A 20337-nucleotide genomic window follows, 5' to 3' on the forward strand; every position below is an offset into this window, starting at 1 on the left:
GAGCCTACAGGAACAGGAGTCCTGTTCTCCTCAAGGTCTCCCTGCATGTCAGAGCTTCAGACTATCCCCCCACCCAGCCCATGCAACCTCACCTACATGCTCGCCCCCACCTCCTGCCCCTGCTGCTGGTAAAATGTCAACAGAAACAGGAGGAAGCCTGTAATTGGGCCAAAGGACCCATAAACCTCCAGCTGTAATCACTATACAGCAAGATAACTAGTGCTCTGCTCCAGGAGACTATTAACAAAACATCATGAAAATATTAAATCAGTGTAAAGGAAAAACCATTTCTTAATTAAATTCAGAGCTCAGCTGAGGGAAATTACACTTTTTCTAGATTCTAATCATTCTTTGTCATCATGTAAGTCAAGGTGAGGGGAAACACAATGATGGCTTAGGCTGTTATGGTGGCAGGATTAATTCATTAAGATCAAAACCATTGGTGGGAATCTGTGCCTATTGGAGTTTACCATAGAGATATAAAGATCATAAGAAGAAAAATACAGACTTATTTTGCATTTGAAGGAAATTTGTGTATTGAAGTCAAGCAATTACTGCTAAGCCAGAGAAGAATGACAAATTCAGATAGATTTTGATATTTTCAGTTGATTGGAAAGCAGTTTCATGCACGCTGCAGTTTTACTACATAATTGTGGACAGACTTCCCTACTTTCCAAAACCATCAATCATATGTTCAGAATTAAATAAACTAATCAACATAAAATAATGTTCAGTTCCATAATAACATGGAGGCCATCTGATCTGTTTTACTGGATTATTTTTTCACAGGAGAGCTTTGGTAAATGTCAATCAGACAAACTGACAGAGCGACATTTCAGAAACACAGGGATTCCAGATGGCATGATGAAGATTGTATGTCTATAAGGTTTTCCTCAATTGGAGAACTGTTTTCTTTCAAAGTAGGCTCAATATATATAAATTACATATTTCAAACATTACTATTAAAAACACTTTATGGACCAACTATTTTAGGAGAATACTAAATTCTTAGCAAGCAATTATTTTTTTAAAATATTAAACTTTCTTGGCAACAGTATATATTTTCTTAGAGTCATCAGTGCTGGTCTACTGATTCAGTTATCTCCGTTAAATGTATGGCAAATAGAATATTCATATTGATGCAAATAAAAAGTCCTTTTTAAGATTAGTTTTGAGTACATTGATAGATATTAGACTTAATACAATGCTCAAATGTATGAAAATGTATCAAGCAGTCCCCAATACCCAAAATTCAAAATTCACTTCGTCAACAGTAGCAGTCTGAAAGCTTGTTCTTTATGGAACTTCAGTTAGGCTACACTTGGAATACTGCATACAGCTCTGGTCACCACAATATCAGAAGGATGTGGATGTGGATGCTTTGGAGAGGGTATAGAAAAGGTTTTCCAAGATGTTGCCAGTTATGGGGGATTTTGGCTATGAAGAAAAGTTATACAGGCTGGGTTTATTTTCACTGAATGTGGGGGTTGAGGGGCGACCTAATCGAAGTTTATAAAAATTTATGAATGGCATGGATTGGGGGCAAGCATAAGGCTTTCTCCCAGGGTGGAGGTGTCAATTACTAGGAGACACAGGTTCAAGGTGGGAGGAGAGATGTTTAAAAGAGATGTGCAAGTCAAGTTTTCCACACAAAGAGTGGTGAATACCTGGAACAAACTACCAGAGGAGATAGTGGTAGCAGATACAATAGCAGCATTCAAGAAAAACCTGGATGAATACATGAATAGGAAGGGAATAGAGGGATACAGATCCTGTAAGTGAAGACAATTTTATAATAGAAGGGCAAAATGTGGCGGTGCAGGCTTAGAGAGCTGAAGGGTCTGTTCCTGTGCTGCACTGTTCTTTGTTCTTCGTTATTAATTTAGCTCCCTTGCATTTAAGAGATTGAGTTTATTAATAGCCATTTGTATGTCTCCCAGAACTTGTTTAATAAAGATGCTTGATGCAGGAACTGTAGTCCTTGGATGCCATAGACCATGAATCTCACCACAGCAAGTTATGACCATATGTTCATTAGTATCAGAAATAAATTGTCAAAGCAAATACCATGAAAGAGAGAAATTTAATTGGCTTTAACTTTCTCTTCAGGGAAGGAACTCTGCTACCTCCTATCTCCTGGTCTGCCCTATGCATACATTTAATCTCAACGATGTGGATACCTTTAAATACCCTCTGAAATGATCTAACAGACCACTCTGTTGTAAAACTATCATTAAAAAACAGAAAAGAAGTAGACAGACTTATACTATGCAACAGTTCAGGCATGGTATCTGGACAAGATACAGGCAACATTAGCAGGTTACGCTAATGACAGCTTTTTTTCCAAACCTCTCGGAACTGCTATTTAAATTGCAAACACTTAATTTAGGCCAGGTCAAGTTGGACAGATTTGTACTCACTGTTTTCAGTCATTTACAACGTTTCTTCAAAGGTTCTGATGGTCTCTCACTAAAGGCTATAATGGGAGATTGCAAGATTCCTTGTACAAATCCAATGCTGCTTAAAAATAATCATCTTTCTCCATTTAGTCAAGAGCTTGTCTGCATTTAATGTTAACCTCTCCACTATTAACACATTGGGGTATGTACTTTCTGGGCTATCCATTGCATAAGATCAGCAAGATGGGAGAGGCAATGACGCAATAGTATTGGTACTGGACTAGTAATCCAGAGACCCAGGTAATATTCCAGAGATTTGGGTTGGAATTCCACCACAGCAGTCAATAGAATTTGAATTCAAGAAAATCTGGAATTAAAAGTCTAACAATAGCTATAAAACCATTAAAGATTTTTGTAAAAACACATCCGTTTCACTACTATCATTTAGGGACGAAAACTACCATTCTTACCTGGTATGGCCTACAAGGGACTCAAGACCTACAGCAATATAGTTGACTCTTAGCTGCCATCCAAATGATCTCCACAATTCCAAAATCTTGGAATTCCTCCCTATCAGCATTGTGGGTGTATCCAGGCCAAATGGACTGCAGTGGTTCAAGAAGGCAGTTTAACAACATCTTCTCAAGGGCAACCAGAGTTGGGCAAAGAATATTGGCCCAGTCAGCAATAAAAATATCCCAATGAATGAAAAAATGAACAAAAGAAATGTTTACTAGCAAACTCCATATCCTCTATCATTCAGAAGGTAATAAATTATCATCATAAAATTTACATAACCTAAATCTGGACATACATTTATTTTTGATTATGTCACTAGGCTAAGATCTAGAATTCCCTTCATCTCTATTTGTAGAAACACCTCCACCATAGGAATTACAAGTAGGGATAAAATGTAAACATGAGCTTGCCAGTGTTGCTTACATTCAGAGCAGAAATAAGAAAATAGGCACATGGAATTTAAGGTGGGCTCTTTTTCCATTCATTGACATAAATGGGGCAAGAATTGAGCTGGTTCAGGTAGACAGGAGAGAAAGTGTGATGGGAAAATCAATCTGAACAATGGGATACTTCAATAAAGATATGGTTCTATTATAATCAAGGTATATCAGCAGAATGGAAAAGCAGGGCAAACAAATCCAGAGTTCCCTGAATGAAAAATAGGTATGAAATCGGGGTGTCACAGTGGCACAGTGGTTAGCTCTGCTGCCTCACCCTGCCAGGGACCCAGCAACTGTCTGTTTAGAGTTTGCACATTCTCCCTGTGTCTGCATGTGTTTCTTCTGGGTGCTCCGATTTCTTCTCACAATCCAAAGATGTGCATTCGGTGATTGACCATGTGAAATTGTCCATTTTGTCCAGGGATATAGAGGGTAAATAGGTTATGTATGGGAAATGGGGAGGTACAGGGAGAGGGTGGAATGCTTTTCACAGGGTCGGTGTGGACTCGATGAACCAAATGGCCTCTATCTGGACAAGGATTCTATGTTTAAGAAGAAAAAATATGCTTAAATCAGGTGTCACATAGAAAATGTAATTGAGCACCAAGCAATACAAAATATTTAGAACGGAATTGAAAAAAGCAAATAAAAAAGGTAAAGAGGGTTTCGAAAAAATAACTGGTAGGGAAAATAAAGAGGAATTCCAAAGTCTCCTATGGGAAAGGTTGGTAAAAGAAACATGAAAGTTTTTGAGGAATGAAAAGGTTGCTTGAAAAGTGGGGGTGGAAGGTGTTGTATTGATGTGGAGGAGGCAGGCTGTGTAGGGTCTAGCAGGATGGATGGAAAGTGTTATATTGATATGGAGGAGGCAGGCAGTGTAGGGTCTAGCAGGGTGGTTGGAAGGTGTTAAATTCATATGGAGGAGGCAGGCTGTGTAGGGTCTAGCAGGGTGGGTGGAAGGTATTATATTGATATGGAGGAGGCAGGCTGTGTAGGGTCTAGCAGGGTGGGTGGAAGGTGTTATATTGATATGGAGGAGGCAGGCTGTGTCAGGTCTAGCAGGGTGGATGGAAAGTGTTATATTGATATGGAGGAGGCAGGCTGTGTCAGGTGTAGCAGGGTGGGTGGAAGGTTTTATGTTGGTGTGGAGGAGGCAGGCTGTGTAGGGTCTAGCAGGGTGGGTGGAAGGTGTTACATGTATATTGATGTGGAGGAGGCAGGCTGTGTCAGGTCTAGCAGGGTGGGTGGAAGGTGTTATATTGATATGGAGGAGGCAGGCTGTGTCAGGTCTAGCAGGGTGGGTGGAGGATGTTATATTGGTGTGGAGAAGGCAGGCTGTGTTGGATCTAGCAGGGTGGGTGGAAGATATTATGTTGACATTGCTGAGCTAAGGTGTTGGTTTGGAGGAGGAGACAAGTCTGTGTCCCTTGTGATGTGATAGGTTTGTTGGATCCAATGGTGGGTGAGCATGTAGAGCTGGGAAAATTGTGCTATAATTGTAGATCTAGTAGGAAAACCTGGATGCCCTCCGTCATAATAGTTGGTCAGATACAACTTCTCCACAATGTTTGGTTGCAAAAATAAAACAATTGCTCGTGCCTTTGAAGAAATAGTGTTGAAATTCCCACCTCCAAAAATCAATAATCACATTGTCACTGGCAGACTCTCTGGTAGGAACTCAATGTCAATAAGTTAATAAGTAACAAAATCAGAAGGTGCATCAGCAACAATTATGTGCAACTCAGAGAATCTCATGTCCACTATACACTGATCCCACTGTTGGAATACAACCAGTACAAAACAAACCCCTCTGACTCCAGTTCCCAAAATATCTGTATCTGCGTTCCTAGAAATGTTTGATGGTTGCCATTAATTTACTTTCAAGAGCCTTCCCCAGTAATGTAAATCAAATAACTGCTAAAATCTTTCAAATCATGCACAACACAATTCGCATCTTTGTTATTTACCAAGAAGGCCGAGCATTAAAATTGCAGATGAAATGTTTCCCCTTTGTCACTAATGTTAAATGCACAGTCAGTTCTTCCGTAGACAGCTGCTCCAGCAATGTCCCTGGGGTTTCACATGTCATAGTCTGGGTGGAAGATTGGTGGGAAGCCCCATAACATACTTGAGTAGAGTTTCTGCTAACCTTTGCCAAAGTTTAGACAGCCAATCAAAAGATTGTCTGAAGACATTCCTGGCACTTTACATTGAAAAATAAATGCTGTGGTTGAAAATGCACAGCTCCTCATTTATTCACAAGTTTAACACATAACAAAAGAGTAAACACAAATATCCAGGCCAAGAAAACATCTGGCCAATGCAATAATTGTTATTACATCAAAGATCAAAACTATGTTGACCTTGCTACTGTATAAAGTTATTTAATTCAGTAAATATCATCATTAAATTAAACAATTTCCTTCAGACTAAATCCCTACTGAACAATAATATAGTTAACAACATTTTATTGCTTGTACCATATATAGTTTAAAAGTTAAATTTTTATGCCAAAGTCAATTTATTGAATTTTGGGTAATGTTTTCAATGTTTGATGTGTGTAACTGGTTACAGCCCAAGCGAAATCCAAAAGAGACTATCACAATGGAATGAAATGAAAAACAACAACACTAAAGAATTCATACAAATCATTTTATACTATAGATGCTGAAAATCTGAAGCAGTCATTAGATCAGGCAGTATTTGTAGAGATGGAGAAAGAGTCAACATTTTAGATTGATGATCAGAATCAGAGAATGTTAGAGAAGTACTATGTTTTATTTAGTTGAAGAGTGTGGTGCTGGAAAAGCACAACCGGTCAGGCAGCATCCAAGGAGCAGAAGAGTCGGCCTTTCGAGCATAAGCTCTTCATCAGGAACTTATGCTCGAAACGTCGATTCTCCTGCTTCTCGGATGCTGCCTGACTGGCTGTGCTTTTCCAGCACCACATTCTTCAACTCTGATCTCCAGCATCTGCAGCGCTCACTTTCCCCCATGTTTTAGCTATTACTAAGCCAGGTAAAGTAGGTGGTGAATTTTAACAAAGAAATATTGGTTGGAAGGCAGGAATGATTAAATGACAAAAAATGGATGATGGTCCAAGTCAAAAAGAGATGGCAACGTGACAAGTAACAAAATATGAGCCTAGAAAAGCCACATATGAGCAGAATATAATCAATACCAACAATATTGTCTTTAAAAAGTAGGAAGAGTGCTTATGTTTTAAAATTGTTGGATTTGGTATTGCGTCTGGAAGGCTGTAAAGTGCCTATCTGACAGATAGCATTCTGTTTCTGAGATTCTGTTGAGCTTCAGTAAAATAGGGGTTTAAATCTCAAGATGTCAGAGTGGGAGAAGAGTGGAGAACTGAAATGATTTTGAAAGATGGCTTACCAAACAAATGAAGAAAAACAGAAAACAATGAAGGTCGACAACTTGTTCAAATCCCTCCATAGTCATGATCCTTGTTATAGTTAGGTGCTCCTGCCTGCCTCACTTGGGAAAGCTGTGTTTATCAATTTCTGGTCTGTTTTTGATTCTGACTTCCAGCATCATGGTTCTTTCATGTTTTTTGCTCAGAGGGGTTAGGCAGTGTTTTAAAAATTCATTCACAGGATGTGGGTGTCTCTGGCTAGGCCAATATATATTGTCCAACCTTAATTGCCCAGTGGAAAGTTGAGAGTCAGCCACATTGTTTTAGATCTGGAATGACATATAGACCAGACCTGGTAAGGATGGAAGTTAAATTCCCAGAAAAGCATCACTGAACCAGGTGGGTAATTCGAACAGTAGTTTCACGGTCATCATTACGGACTCCTAATTCCAGATTTCTTCAAATTTGACTATCTGCCATGGCAGGATTTGAACACAAGTCCCCAACTGGAGGCAGAGTAACCAATGATGGAGTACTTGTAAGTACTGGAATTCCCAACCCATGCTTCCCAATCCCTCTTTCCTCTTCTAAGATAGTCATAGAGTCACAGAAACAGACTCTTCAGTCAATTTGCCCATGCCAACCAGACATCTCAGTCTGACCTAGTCCCATTTGGTCCATATCCGTCTAAACCCCTCCTATTCATTGACCCATCCAGATGCATTTAAATGTTGGAATTGTACCAGCCTCCTCCACTTCCCCTGGCAGTCCATTCCATACATGCACCACCTTCTATGTGAAAAAGCTATCCCTCAGGTTCTTTTTAAAACCTTCCCTCCTCATCTTAAATCTATGTCCTCTAGTTTTAACTTTAAATCTACAGCTTTTGCACACAGACTGTAATATTTTCTCTTACAATAGTGTCAAAGTTGGCTTTATCACACTCCTGTGAGCTACTTTGAAGGTGCTATATTACTTGGAATATTGTGTCCAGTTCTGGTCACCTGACTATAGGAAAGATGCAGAGGCTTTGGAGAGGGTGCAAAGAAGGTTTACCAGGATGTTGCCTGGACTGGAGGGCTTGCCTTATGAAGAAAGGTTGAATAAGCTCTGACTTTTCTCTCTCGAGAGAAGGAGGAAGAGAGGAGACCTGATGGAGGTATACAAGATAATTAGAGGAATAGATAGAGTCAATAGCCAGAGACTTTTCCCCAGGGCAGGAATGACTGGTACGAGGGGCCATAGTTTTAAGATATTACGAGAAAGGTATAGAGGAGACTTCAGAGGTGGGTTCTTTACGTAAAGAGTTGTGAATGCATGGAATGCATTGCCAGCGGTGGTGGTGGAAGCAGAGTCACTGGGGACATTTAACTGACTGCTGGACATGCACATGGAGAGCAGTGAGTTGAGGGGTGCGTAGGTTAAGTTATTATATTTTACATTAGGATTAAACCTCGGCACAACATTGTGGGCCTAAGGGCCTGTTCTGTGCTGTACGTTTCTATGTTCTATGTTCTATATAAATGCAAGTTGTTCATGTAAAGGAAAGAAATTGAAATCCAACGGGAGAACAGCAGAATCTCCTGAAGGTGAGCAAGCTGAGAGCAGAGGTAGCAGTGAGTAAATACTGCACTAGCTTCTGATGAATGCTGGGTATGATTTCTGTGCACCTGAATTTTTTCACATTGATCAGAGTCAAAACAGCCAATTTTGTTATGAGCTATAGGATCATAGAGACACCTGTCAAAAACAACCACTTTAGTATTCTAATAGGGTGGGCAATAGCCTTGTGGTATTATTGCTAGAATATTAATGTGGAAACTCATTCAATGTGCCATGGATCTCCCATTTAATCCCACCTATAAATTCAATGTTTTTAAAATTTGGAATTAGGAATCTGATGACCATGAAAATACTGCTGATTGTCAGGGAAAAAAACCTCACCTGGCTCACTAGTGTCCTCCAGAGAAGGAAATTGCCATCCTCATCTAGTCCAGCCTACATGTGACTCCAGGCCCACAGCAATCTGGTTGACTCTCAATTACCCTCTGAAGTGGTCCGGTAGGCCACTCAGTTGTATCAATTGCAATGAAAACTCAACAAAGAAATGAAATTGGACGTATCAACTGGCTTTGACCTTGGCATCAAAAATGACAAGGGCAGAGACAGTCCTGTTGACTCTGCAACATCCTCCTCACTAACATCTGGGGGCTAGTGCCAAAATTGGGAGAGCTGTTTCACAGACTAGTCAAGCAACAGCCTGACATTGTCACACTCATGGAGTTATACTTTACAGACAATGTCCCAGAGATCACTATCACAATCTTTGGATATGTCCTGTCCCACTGGCAGGACAAACTCAGCAGAGGTGGTGTCAGTCAGGAGGGAGTTGCCCTAGGTGTGATCAACTTTGAATTTGGACCCCATAAAATCCCATGGTTTCAGATTAAACATAGGTAAGGAAACCTCCTGTTGGTTACCACACACCGTCCTCCCTTGGTTAATGAGTCGGTACTCCTCCATGTTGAACAACATTTAACTGAAGCACTGAGGATGGCAAGGGCACAAAATGTACTCTGGGTAGAGATTTCAATGTCCACCAAGAGTGGCTGGGCAGCAGCACTACCGATTGAATCGGTCGGGTCTTAAAGAATATAGTTGCTCATGATTGACTGACTTTGAAATATACGAATGAAGCTGCACAGGCTAGAGGTTCTTAGTGCCGAACCATATATGTGCCTTACCCCATAAGTTCTGAGCTTCCCCATTTTCTTACTCAATGTCTTCATTGAAGTCTTCATCTTCCAATATTAACACTGGAGCTCAGGCTCTATACTTTAGCAATCCAGATAATCATGATGAACTGCCCTCGTTCAAGACAATGGCGGTGATAACTGGCAATGACCTCCCACTTCCCATATCTCACAATAATCCATGGTCCTTCACTGCACTATTGTCTCCGACTCTTATACGGTGAGTGTCCCCTGTCATTTCAGCTTTAGGCAAGGGGAAATGTAGCAGAGTCATCAACCTTGGTTGCAGATGATAGTTCTTCTCTCACAGTAACCATCTTGCATGACATCTGGTCCTTGAAATTACTCAGGAACCTAAAGGATGTAGGTGTTGTGGCTTTTGACCCAGCACCTTGCATCTCAGCTTGCTGCCTTCAATCTCTACAACTGGTTTCCCCAACTTCTCTCGAACAGCAGTGGACCCTGATAACCTGCCTTGACTTTCCATGAATGAATGGCTACTGTGGCCCAATCCTTGACAAAATTGAAATACAGCCCTGGATAATGAGTGACCAGGCCCTGACTAATCTCTAGATGGCTTCCTGACTGCCTTACCATTAATCCCCGATTGGCCACACTAGACTTGCAAGACCAACCTTGCTGGATAGTAATGATGTGGAAGCCCTGATTCTTACCACCCCAACTGGCTGGCTGATCAGGTCTAAGCCCCTGGCCTGAGATCAGAGACTGCCCTTCACTGGTTGTGACAGGAACTCCTGTCTTGGTCTTCCTTAACTTGACTGAGCACTACTCCTCTTAGACTTTGAGATAGGGCCACTTGGTGGAGGCACTTGCAGTATGTTTGGCATGCATGCTGCTAGTGCATGCGGAAGGTGTGACATTGTTATTACATTGTGCTATACAACAACATGTCCACTCTTTGCTCAATTCCTGCTGATAATTGTGGCAAACTGCCTGGCTTTGTGTTTGCGCCGAAAGGTAAGACACAATAGACGTATGAGCCTGTATGTTCTGAATAAAGTAGCAAAGCCTAAAAAGGCAAGGCAGGGCAGAGATGCTGCGAACATCGAAGAAGACACAAAGTGACTGTGTGCTAAGAAAGCAAAAGCCCTGGGAGGGATCCCTGCTATAATGCATGAGATAGGTTCTAATCCATGTGTGCAAAGCAGCCTACAGTAATAATGTGATGAAAGGTGCTAGTGTGCTCCCAAGTGCAGCTTTGAAGTGGAGAACTGTATGGTAAGTGAGTCAGAGATGTGCCATGATGATTTTATTAAGGTTGGTACATGTCCAATGACAACGTCCATGTACGGAATGTGCCCTGAAATGTTGGAGACTGCTGGCAAAGATGGAGGTCAGACAGCATCCAAGAAGCAGGAAAGTCAATGTTTCAGGTTGAAACTCTTCATCAGGACTAGGCATTAGGCATTAATGGCGAGGGACTCTAAGTACTCAGACATTGACTGGGAAAACATCAGGAAACAAAAGAAGGAAATTGCTTGGAGATGGTTTTCTTGACCTTTGCCCCTACTACAGGAAGCCTCTTTCTTATAAGCAAAAACCAGGGAAAGGAGAACAGAGAGGTGTTGCTGCCTGACCTGCTGGCTACATGCATGATTTTTAGTTTCAATTTCACACTTCCAGTATCTGAAATAGTTTGGTTTAGTCTTTATCGAATGCACCCAGCATTTCTGGGCATAGAAGTGCTCCACAAAGTTGGCCTGGAAGTTAACTGAAGATTAATTAGATTTTCATTTTAATTGTCAGATGTCTTCTCACACTTATTATTCCTTCTAGCTGCTGGTCACCTCGGGGCATAAAAAGAAGTCGTTTAACTCACTAAAATAAGCAATGCATGGAAGATAATCAAAACTTATCAAGAAAGGCTCCGAAATTTTCTGAAGTGAGTCAATATTTTCTGGTTTTACACCACACAAGTCTCCACCCATTCTAATTAACTCACCACCCTGGCCCCCCATAACCTTCTCGTCCCACCTCCTTCCTTTCACAACCCCACTTCAGTACATCAATGTTTTCTGTTCCAGTCAAATCATGTTGGTGTTGAGTTCTATCTTTTTATTCACTATACAAACAAAATACATGGATCAATATCTTCTAATCTTTTCAAAAATTTGATCTGTTAGTTGTTAATTAAATTTAATCCCTCTTATATGGCATTAACCACAAGTGAGTTTCCCCACATCAAACTTTTAAATTCCTTTAACATTTTAAAGGCTTTTATGAGTTTTCTTCATCTTCCCTTTTTCTAGCCTTCTTTAAAAGTAACCAGTTCACCTGACACATAAAAACATGAAGTTCTTCATACCAACATGATGGGACAAATTTTTTTGACATAGATAATTTGTTTCCATTGTACTCATCATTCAACATTACTTGAATATGAAACTTTTAGTTATCTGTGACATTACCAATTTATGTGGCAATGGCATTCTATTGTCAAATGTGGAACGCTAGAGCTAAGATAAAATTGTGCTAAATTCTCAAAGGTAAACACAGCCACAGTCTATATTTGACAGCAGAGCCACTACTGTGAGATTGAATATTTTTTAAAGGGTCTGTTTCTGAATATGTTTTAAAAAATAATTTACTTTTACAGGGCAGTTATACATAACTATTGGAATCTAAAGGCCCTTTTAAGGCAATAATGTATTGAATCAAATGTAGTCTATGTTGCAATGTTGAAAATATGACAGCAAATTTGCACACAGAAAGGTCCCAAAATAATCTTAATTACCAGACGATTTGTTTTAGTGAAGTTGATCAAGTTGTAGGTACTGCCCAGGACACTGTGGATAACTCACTTTGAAATATCATTAAAAATCTTTTAGATCCCTTGGAATTGTCTTGGAGGCTGAGGGGCGAACACGTAGAAGTTTGTAAAATCATGAGGGACTTGGATAGGGTGAATAGCCAAGGTCTTCTTTCTAGAGTGGGGGAGACCAAAAGTAAACATTGTTTACGGTGAGAGGGGAAAGATTTAAAAAGGATCTGAAGGGTAACTTTTTCAAGCAGAGGGTGATGCGTGTATGGAATGAGCTGTCAGAGAAGATGGTGGAGGCTGGTACAATTACAACATTTAAAAGACAGATGGATGGGTGTACGGACCAGAACGGTTTAGATGGATATGGGCCAAATGTTGTCAAATGGGACTGGATCAGACTAGGATGTCTGATCAGCACTGACGTGTTGGACTGAAGGGTCTGTTTCTGTGCTGTATGACTCCTGACACTATGATTGTTACGGTTGTGTGAAATTTGGCACTCTTGCATTTGTCCCAATGAGTGCAAGACTCAAAGCCTCAGCAACACGTCTCTCTTTTTCAATAATATATAAACTCTGTACTACCAAATAAATGAGGAAAAGAATGTGCTGTCTGCCAGCAATTCTTTCCGTGTCTCTGTCTATGTCTGTCACATAATGTCAATAATTAGCATGTTCAGATTTCTAACTTACCAAAACATAGATGAGATCATTAAAAGCTTTAAATTTTCTTTAAAATTTAGCTCACAGTCATTTGCAAAATGGGATCATACTTGAATGAAACAAAAATAGAAATTGCTGGGAAAACTCAGCTCGTCTGGCAGCATCTCTGCAGAGAAAGCAGAGTTCACGTATCAAGTTCTGTGGCCCTTCTTCAGAAAACTTATAGCTTCGTATATATGCTGAAGATGGAGTGGGAGTGGGGTGAGGAGTAAACGATAAGTGAAAATCAAGCCCAGACAGAGAGAACAATAGTTGGATAAACAAAGTAACAGGTAAAGGTCAGCTGATGATGGGGAATTTTACTGGCTGACAATGTGTTTGTGATCACAGCCCATGTGAATATAAGCGCAGCAGGTCAGGCAGCATCAAAGGAGAAGGAGAATCGACTTTTCGGGCATAAGCCCTTCTTCAGGAATGACGAGGGTGTACCAAGCAGGCTAAGATAAAAGGTAGGGAGGAGTGACTTGGGGGAGGGGCGTTGGGAATGCGATAGGTGGAAGGAGGTTAAGGTGAGGGTGATAGACCGGAGAGGAGGTGGGGGCGAAGAGGTCAGGAAGAAGATTGCAGGTCAAGAAGGCGGTGCTGTGTCTGAGGGTTGGGACTGAGAAAAGGTGGGGGGAGGGGAAATGAGGAAGCTGGAGAAATCTGTATTCATCCCTTGTGGTTGAAGGGTTCCGAGGCGGAAGATGAGTCGCTCTTCCTCCAGGCATCGTATTGCCATGGTCTGGCGATGGAGGAGGCCAAGGACCTGCATGTCCTTGGAGGAGTGGGAAGGGGAATTAAAATGCTCAGCCACAGGGCGGTTGGGTTGGTTGGTGCGAGTGTCCCGAACACCTCTGGGTCACCCTCTCCAACCAACCCAACCGCCCCGTGGCTGAACACTTTAATTCCCCCTCCCACTTCGCCAATCATAAACCACATACATTCATGTAGAACTCTGAGCTCAAAAACTGCATGAATTTATGTAAAACTCTGTTATCTCACTTTTTAGATTGGAAGCAATATAAACATCAGGTCATAGACAGAGAACACAGGGGGCTAACGCCTTCAACATATTGTCTAGCTATCACCATTGTTAACAGCTAACCCGAGAATGCAACTTTAAAAAAAGGGTTTTGTGATTTACACATGAAAGAAGTGAAACTATCACTGTATTCTAACAGATGAAAGGCTTAACAGACAATCAATTCTTCAATGTATAATTTCAGTTACATCACACTGCAAATTTTTGCTAGAAATTCTGTTACGATCGAGCCCTCCACAATCACCTGATGAAGGAGCGTCGCTCCGAAAGCTAGTGTGCTTCCAATTAAACCTGTTGGACTATAACCTGGTGTTGTGTGATTTTTAACTTTGTACACCCCAGTCCAACACCGGCATCTCCGAATCTTGACAATACTCAGTAACCCAACTTCAACAGCCCTCTGTAGTAAAGAATTCCACAGATTCACAACCCTCTGGGTGAAGAAATTCCACCTCATCTCTCTCCTAAATGTGCAACTCCTTACTCTGAGATTATCGTCTCTCGTCCTAGACTCTCCCACAAGGGGAAGCCACCTTCCTACATCTATCTTGTATGTTTCAATAAGCTCGCCTCTCATTCTTCGACATTCTGATAAATATAGGTCCAACCTATTCAATCTCTTCTCATACGAGGTCTCCAAACCAGGTATTAAGCCAGAGCCTTCTCTGTGACATGACTACCACTCAACATGTTCATCAGCCTGTTCTTCTCTCTTCTAGGAATTGATTGTATGTTAAAATTCTCTTATTACTGAGGTTAAAATCAGCACATCAAAATACAACCAGAGCAGCTTGTCAAGGTAAACACTCTGCAAATAATCACTTTTAAGTGTCATGTTTACACAGAAAACATGTCAATTCTTCGATTTAAAATAATAAAATAATTTTTGAAACTACAAACGCACATTTGGAGGAACCATTTACAAAGTTTGCATTTGATATAATTGAGAAAAGATTAAAATTAAGGTATCAATGTAAGCAAAGGTTATTGCCAATGATCAGATGGAAATGTACAAGGTGTGTTGACAGAGCAAGAGAGGGATAGAAAACTTACCTTCAGTCTTATCATGCTGACCCATCCTGACATAGTGCAAGTGTGTAGCACCACCTTATCCTTCTAAATATACAATCTCTGTTAAAATTGTAAATAGAAGCGAAGTGCTATTGCTGGGAAAAGCAAAACAAACTTGCAGTCAATTCAGGAAATACCCAGAAAATTCCATGCCAATCTCCTAAGTTAAATCAGTAAGGCTGGAAAAGATTATAGTGATTGTTACAACCCTGTTGAAGGAGCCATAACTTAAAAATCTAAATTTACTGTATAATCCCATATGAATAAAACCACCAAAAAGATTCCACTTTCTGTGGTTAGTACTTTAACACAAATCATAATGCATGTAAATTAACATGAATTAACAGGTAAATTACAGTTGGTACAATCTATAAGTTTCATAACAGCAAATACAGTAATAAACTATTTTAAGAGTTTCTAAGCATACTTTACATTCCCAGCATAAGTGTGACACTAAATGTGATCTTACAGTTCCAGCTCTGGATTTTTCATTTTTCTTCCTCTCTGGTTTTTTTGTCATGAAGACACCTACATGGTAGCTCTACTATATACTAGCCCTGCAGACATAGTCAAATTTTACACTCCTAAAATACCTCCTTAGCTAGGTTTCCAACTGTTTTGATGGCACAGATTCCTCAGATATTTATTTAGCTGACTTCCTTAATGAATCTCATTAAACAATCTGGTCAGTTCAAAATCTGTACGCTAAACATGTTTTCAGTTTTATGTCCCCTTTTAACCATGCTACATGTACAGATCTTTGTAAATGTGCCCTTTCTGTTTTTCCATTGTTGCAATTCTCTCACATGCTTTCTGCATCCTAACTTCCTTCCCGACAGTACAGCTTCCAGGTCAAGGATCACCAGGTCACATGGACTCGTATTTCTTCTAATTCAAGAGAAGAGAGCTGTTTTTATCTTGGATGATCTCAAGCTTCTTGAGTGTTGTCAGAACTGCACTCATCCAGGCAAGTGGAAAATATTGCATCACAGTCTTGACTAATCCTTGTATATGGTGGGCAGCCTCTGGGAAATCAGGAGGTGAGTTCCTAACTGCAGGATTCCTAGCCTCTGACCAGTCACTGCATTTCATATTTAAGTTTCTGGTCAATGTACTGAGTATTGACAGTAGAGGAATCAGTGATTATAATGGCATTGAACATCAAAGGCTCCTATTTGAAATGGTCATTGCCTGGCATTTGTGTGCAAAAATGAAACTTGCCACTTTTCAGCCCAAGCCTAGATATTGTTAAGATGTTGCTGCATTTGGACATGGAGTAGCTGAGGAGTTGTTAATGGTGCTGAATATTGTGCAATCAGCAAACATCCCCACTTCTGACCATATGATAGAGGGAGCATCATTAGTGAAGCAGCTGAAGATGGTTCGTCTAGGACACAACCCAAAGGAACTCCTTCAGAGATGTACAGGAGCTGAGATGTCTAACCTCCAACAGCCGCAACTATCTTCCTTTGTGCCAGATATGACTCCAACCAGTGGAGAGCTTTTCCCCGATTCTCATTAACTCCAGTTTTGCTGTGGTTAATATGAAAGTATAAATGTATACCCCTCTAAATAATCTGTTGTGAGCCCAGCTGTTACCACAAAACAAATCAGATGCTAGACTGAAATTCAGCTTGATAGATCATAGCTAATTATGTTTTGTTTTTATTGAGACTGTCTTCACTGAAACATAAGCAAGTAATGAGCAGATTGATTTAACAATAGAGAATGTACACTATGCAAATGAAGTGAAGAAAACAATAGAATAAATCAAACTATTTCCATATAACACATGTTCAAAGATTTTGAAGTGCGTGGTAAAATATAATCTCATTAATATTAATAGTACTCCTTTGCAGTTTTTGCACTAGAAATAATTCCCTTCTCTGTCTTATGTATACAACTTAATTTAACTAATGTCTCAATTCCCAGTCTTAAATATATGGTCATCTCTTCCTTGAATCTTTATATAACTGAATGTAGACTTTCTCAGCTTCAAATAACTCCCTTTAGGTTTTAGCCAAACACTACTGGTCTGAAAGTTTTAAACTGAACTCTTTACTGAGGACCCTTTCTTAAGACAAAATGAAGGGTCCTGCCTGAAGCATCGATTTTCCTGCTCTTCAGATGCTGCCTGACCTGCTGTGCTTTTCCAGCACCACTCTAATCTTGAATTTTTTTTAGCATTTCTAAGCTATTTCCTTCCTTTGTGAAAAACTTTGACACATCCAGCTTCAAGCAGGACTTCTTAAAACTGAAGCAAAAACCTCCTCCGAGCTACAGGTGTTTCTCCTGAGCTAAAAAAAAACACAATTTCAAGTCCTTCTAAATAAAACCTAATGCACTACACTGTTTACTTAAATCATTCAGGAAAACTTTCCCAATGTAAACAAGTTCTGATTAGCTTCCAAGAACTCTCTTGTTATTTTTAAACAAACCTTTCAAAAAGCTTTACAATTTAATAAACACCTTCAGATAAACAGACCAAAATTGACACTAGTTCAAAATCCAAACTAAAAAATAAAAGATATTAAAATATAAACACACCATCATCTTACATCACAACACATAACAGACAGATGAAAAGTAAAAAAAAATGGATTTCTCTCTGCAGAATACTTTCAACTCAGAATGATTAGTTCTTCAAAACAAAAGAGGAGAAGGCTTGAGATGTTCAGATGGGGTTGGTCTGAGGTTCTGGCTGATATCTATTGATATCACTGAATACATGCAGTTGTCGCTGGGAAACTTTGTAGACATTCGAAAATTTGGCAAACTCTGCAGAGGCTTGTCATGTGAGAGCAGCTGGGCTGTGTCTCCAGGTAACACACCGCACACGCAACCAGAGTTATTTTTTTGAAAAAACAAAGCTGATCTAGAACGCTTCTTTCTTTCAGCAGGCTTGTCACCAACTTAAAATCCGAACTATTCCAAGCTCTAAATCAGCACTAAAAACAGCGGTCAAGCAGGCAAGACCAATACGTATCTTGGACCATGTAGTTTGCATGTTTAAAACATTCCAATCTATCTTTTTATTACATTTTTTAAAAATCAATGTATATATATAAAGTGGACTTGACTCCACTTTTAAACAATCCCTCAAAACCCAGGTCCTCAATGGAACATATTTTCACGCTAATAGAAGCTACTCTCCTCAGAATGAGGTTAAGTTTCATTGTTCCACTGATCAAAAGCAGAGTACAACATACTGTAATTGATGAGCTCACTTGAAGCTGCCAATAGAATCAGATAGTTTGGAACTGATAGGATTGAACTAGCTGGTCCTGTGAAGATTGGCTTTAAAAGGATGAAAGCAGCGTTGTTCTGCTCGCAGTTAATATTTATCACAGCTTCGCAGTACTGTCGGTGCTCTTCCAGTTTATTCTCCGATACTGACTTCTGTCATTTTGAAAAGTACATGGATTGATCACATTCACCAACTGAAACAATATGTATCAATATTGATAAAACTGTCCTGACATTCTCTACATCCGCATTTCAGACGAATAACTGAGTACAGAATTGAACCATCTTGCGTGGGCGGGTGGGCGTGGCAGGGAATAGAGTGAAGTGGATTGCATAATAAATTTTGCATTCTTAAACGGATGGAATACATCAAAGCAGACCACTCAAAAAAAGAGCCAATGGGGTTACGTACTGTCCATAAAGGTTTCTTGCAGTCCGCGGTAAAGTGTGTTGTGTTCAGCAGGCGCTAGGACCGAGCGCTCTGCCGTGTCAGGATGTAGTCAGTGAGCAGATTGTGTCTGTATCTGTTGTCAGGAGCAGCAGCATCAGGCAGGCTGTGGACAAGTAGGCAAGGACACACACACCAGATCTCTCCCTATCTCCCCGTCTCCGGTGGGGCTCAGTTAGCACACAGCGTTTTGGGTTTTTGTTTTAGGAACCATCCATCGACAAAGCTCCGAGCAACAGTACAGAAAGCTCCGAGTGCGGAGGGGTCAGGAAGGGATGAGGCGATGGGTTTGAGGGGGTGGCCGGAGCTGAGCCCCTTTGCGGTCATGTGGAGGAGGCGCTGGGGCTGCGGGTTCCTGCTGCTGCTAGCCCTGCTGCTGCTGCTGCTGCCGAGTGGCCAGCCACCCCAGCAAGCTGAGCCTGCCAGTGCCCGCTACCCAGCACGGCAGCAGCAGGAGGAGAGGGAGAGCCGCCAGGGCGGGCACCTCCCACCGCAACACTCTCCCCTCCAACTCATCCCTCTGGACTCCTTCAGCGCCGACCAGTTCATCGTGGTGACACAGAGAGCCGCCCGCCCCCAACGGAGGGCTTACCGGCTGCTGAGAGCCGCTAAAAGGAGCCAGGAAGCCGGGGAGAGCACCAGGCTGCTCCTCCTGGACCCCCCGCCGCCGGCTGACCGCAGGCAACTGGAGCGCCAGGGGCTGCAGAGGAGAGGCTTTAACGAGACGGTCAGCGAGAGCATCTCCCTGCACCGGAGACTACCTGAGGTACGCCACCCTTTGTAAGTACAGGAGGAGCTGCTTAAACCCGGGTGTCCCACTGCCGCCGTACCCTGGACACTCTCCCCCTCACTCCCACTGTCAACCCTCGCCCCCACTGTCAACCCTCGCCCCCACTGTCCCCCCTCTCCCTCACACTGTCCCCCCTCCCTCACACTGTCCCCCTTCTCCCTCACGCTGTCGCTCCTCTCTTCACCCTCACGCTGTCCACCCTTCCCCTCTCAAATTGTCAGTGCCCCCACACTGTCCCTCACTTCCCCCCTCCCTCATACTGTCACCCTCCCCCTCACATTGGCCGTCACTCCCTCATATTATCACTATATCTCTTCACACTCACCTTTTTCTCCATCTGCTCTCCCCCACTGTTACCTTCCCCACCTCACTATCTCCCTCACTCCTTTTATTGTATCCTTCACCCCTCACACTGTATCCTCGAGCACTCAAATTGACATTTCGGAAGTATTGACTGTCAATAGCATTCAACCCAAATTTGTGTGATTGTGCCTAGAAAGAACAAATTGTTGATATTGTCATGAGGATGCCTGAAAGGAGATCCATTCAAGTAGCTGGCTATAAAATTTCATTTCATTCCTGATGCTGCAGAGTGATCTCATAATATATTTGGAATTTTCCACAATATGTGCAATACATTCCAAGTTATGCATACTACAAATAAAAACATTTGATATTAGTCACATTCCTTACTGTTTCATAAATATCGTTTTACCATGGGTCTAGCTTTTCATTCCAATATCATCCAATTTTATCCTGGTTGAATTCTG

The 20337-nt window shown here is 41.2% G+C and overlaps 1 protein-coding gene across 5 annotated transcripts in view; it reads left to right on the forward strand.

Moving 5' to 3' along the window:
- Positions 1–15359: 15359 nt before the first annotated feature.
- LOC122549931 (polypeptide N-acetylgalactosaminyltransferase 15-like) overlaps positions 15360–20337 on the forward strand; it is a 76154-nt gene continuing 71176 nt past the window's right edge. For 2 of the 5 annotated variants that reach the window (XR_015757219.1, XM_087987265.1), the window contains exon 1: positions 15360–19557. Coding sequence is in view for 4 of the 5 variants with exons in the window: in XM_087987265.1 (XP_087843391.1) it covers positions 19061–19557 (497 nt within the window). In the remaining variant the exon portion in view is untranslated. The remainder of the gene's footprint in view (positions 19558–20337) is intronic. The other 3 variants (XM_043690172.2, XM_087987264.1, XM_043690170.2) reach the window with 3 other exon arrangements.

The sequence above is a fragment of the Chiloscyllium plagiosum genome, unplaced genomic scaffold (genome assembly GCF_037043375.1).
Source record: "Chiloscyllium plagiosum isolate Xiang-an unplaced genomic scaffold, Cpla_swu_hap1 HiC_scaffold_5, whole genome shotgun sequence".
In the NCBI taxonomy this organism is placed as follows: domain Eukaryota; kingdom Metazoa; phylum Chordata; class Chondrichthyes; order Orectolobiformes; family Hemiscylliidae; genus Chiloscyllium; species Chiloscyllium plagiosum.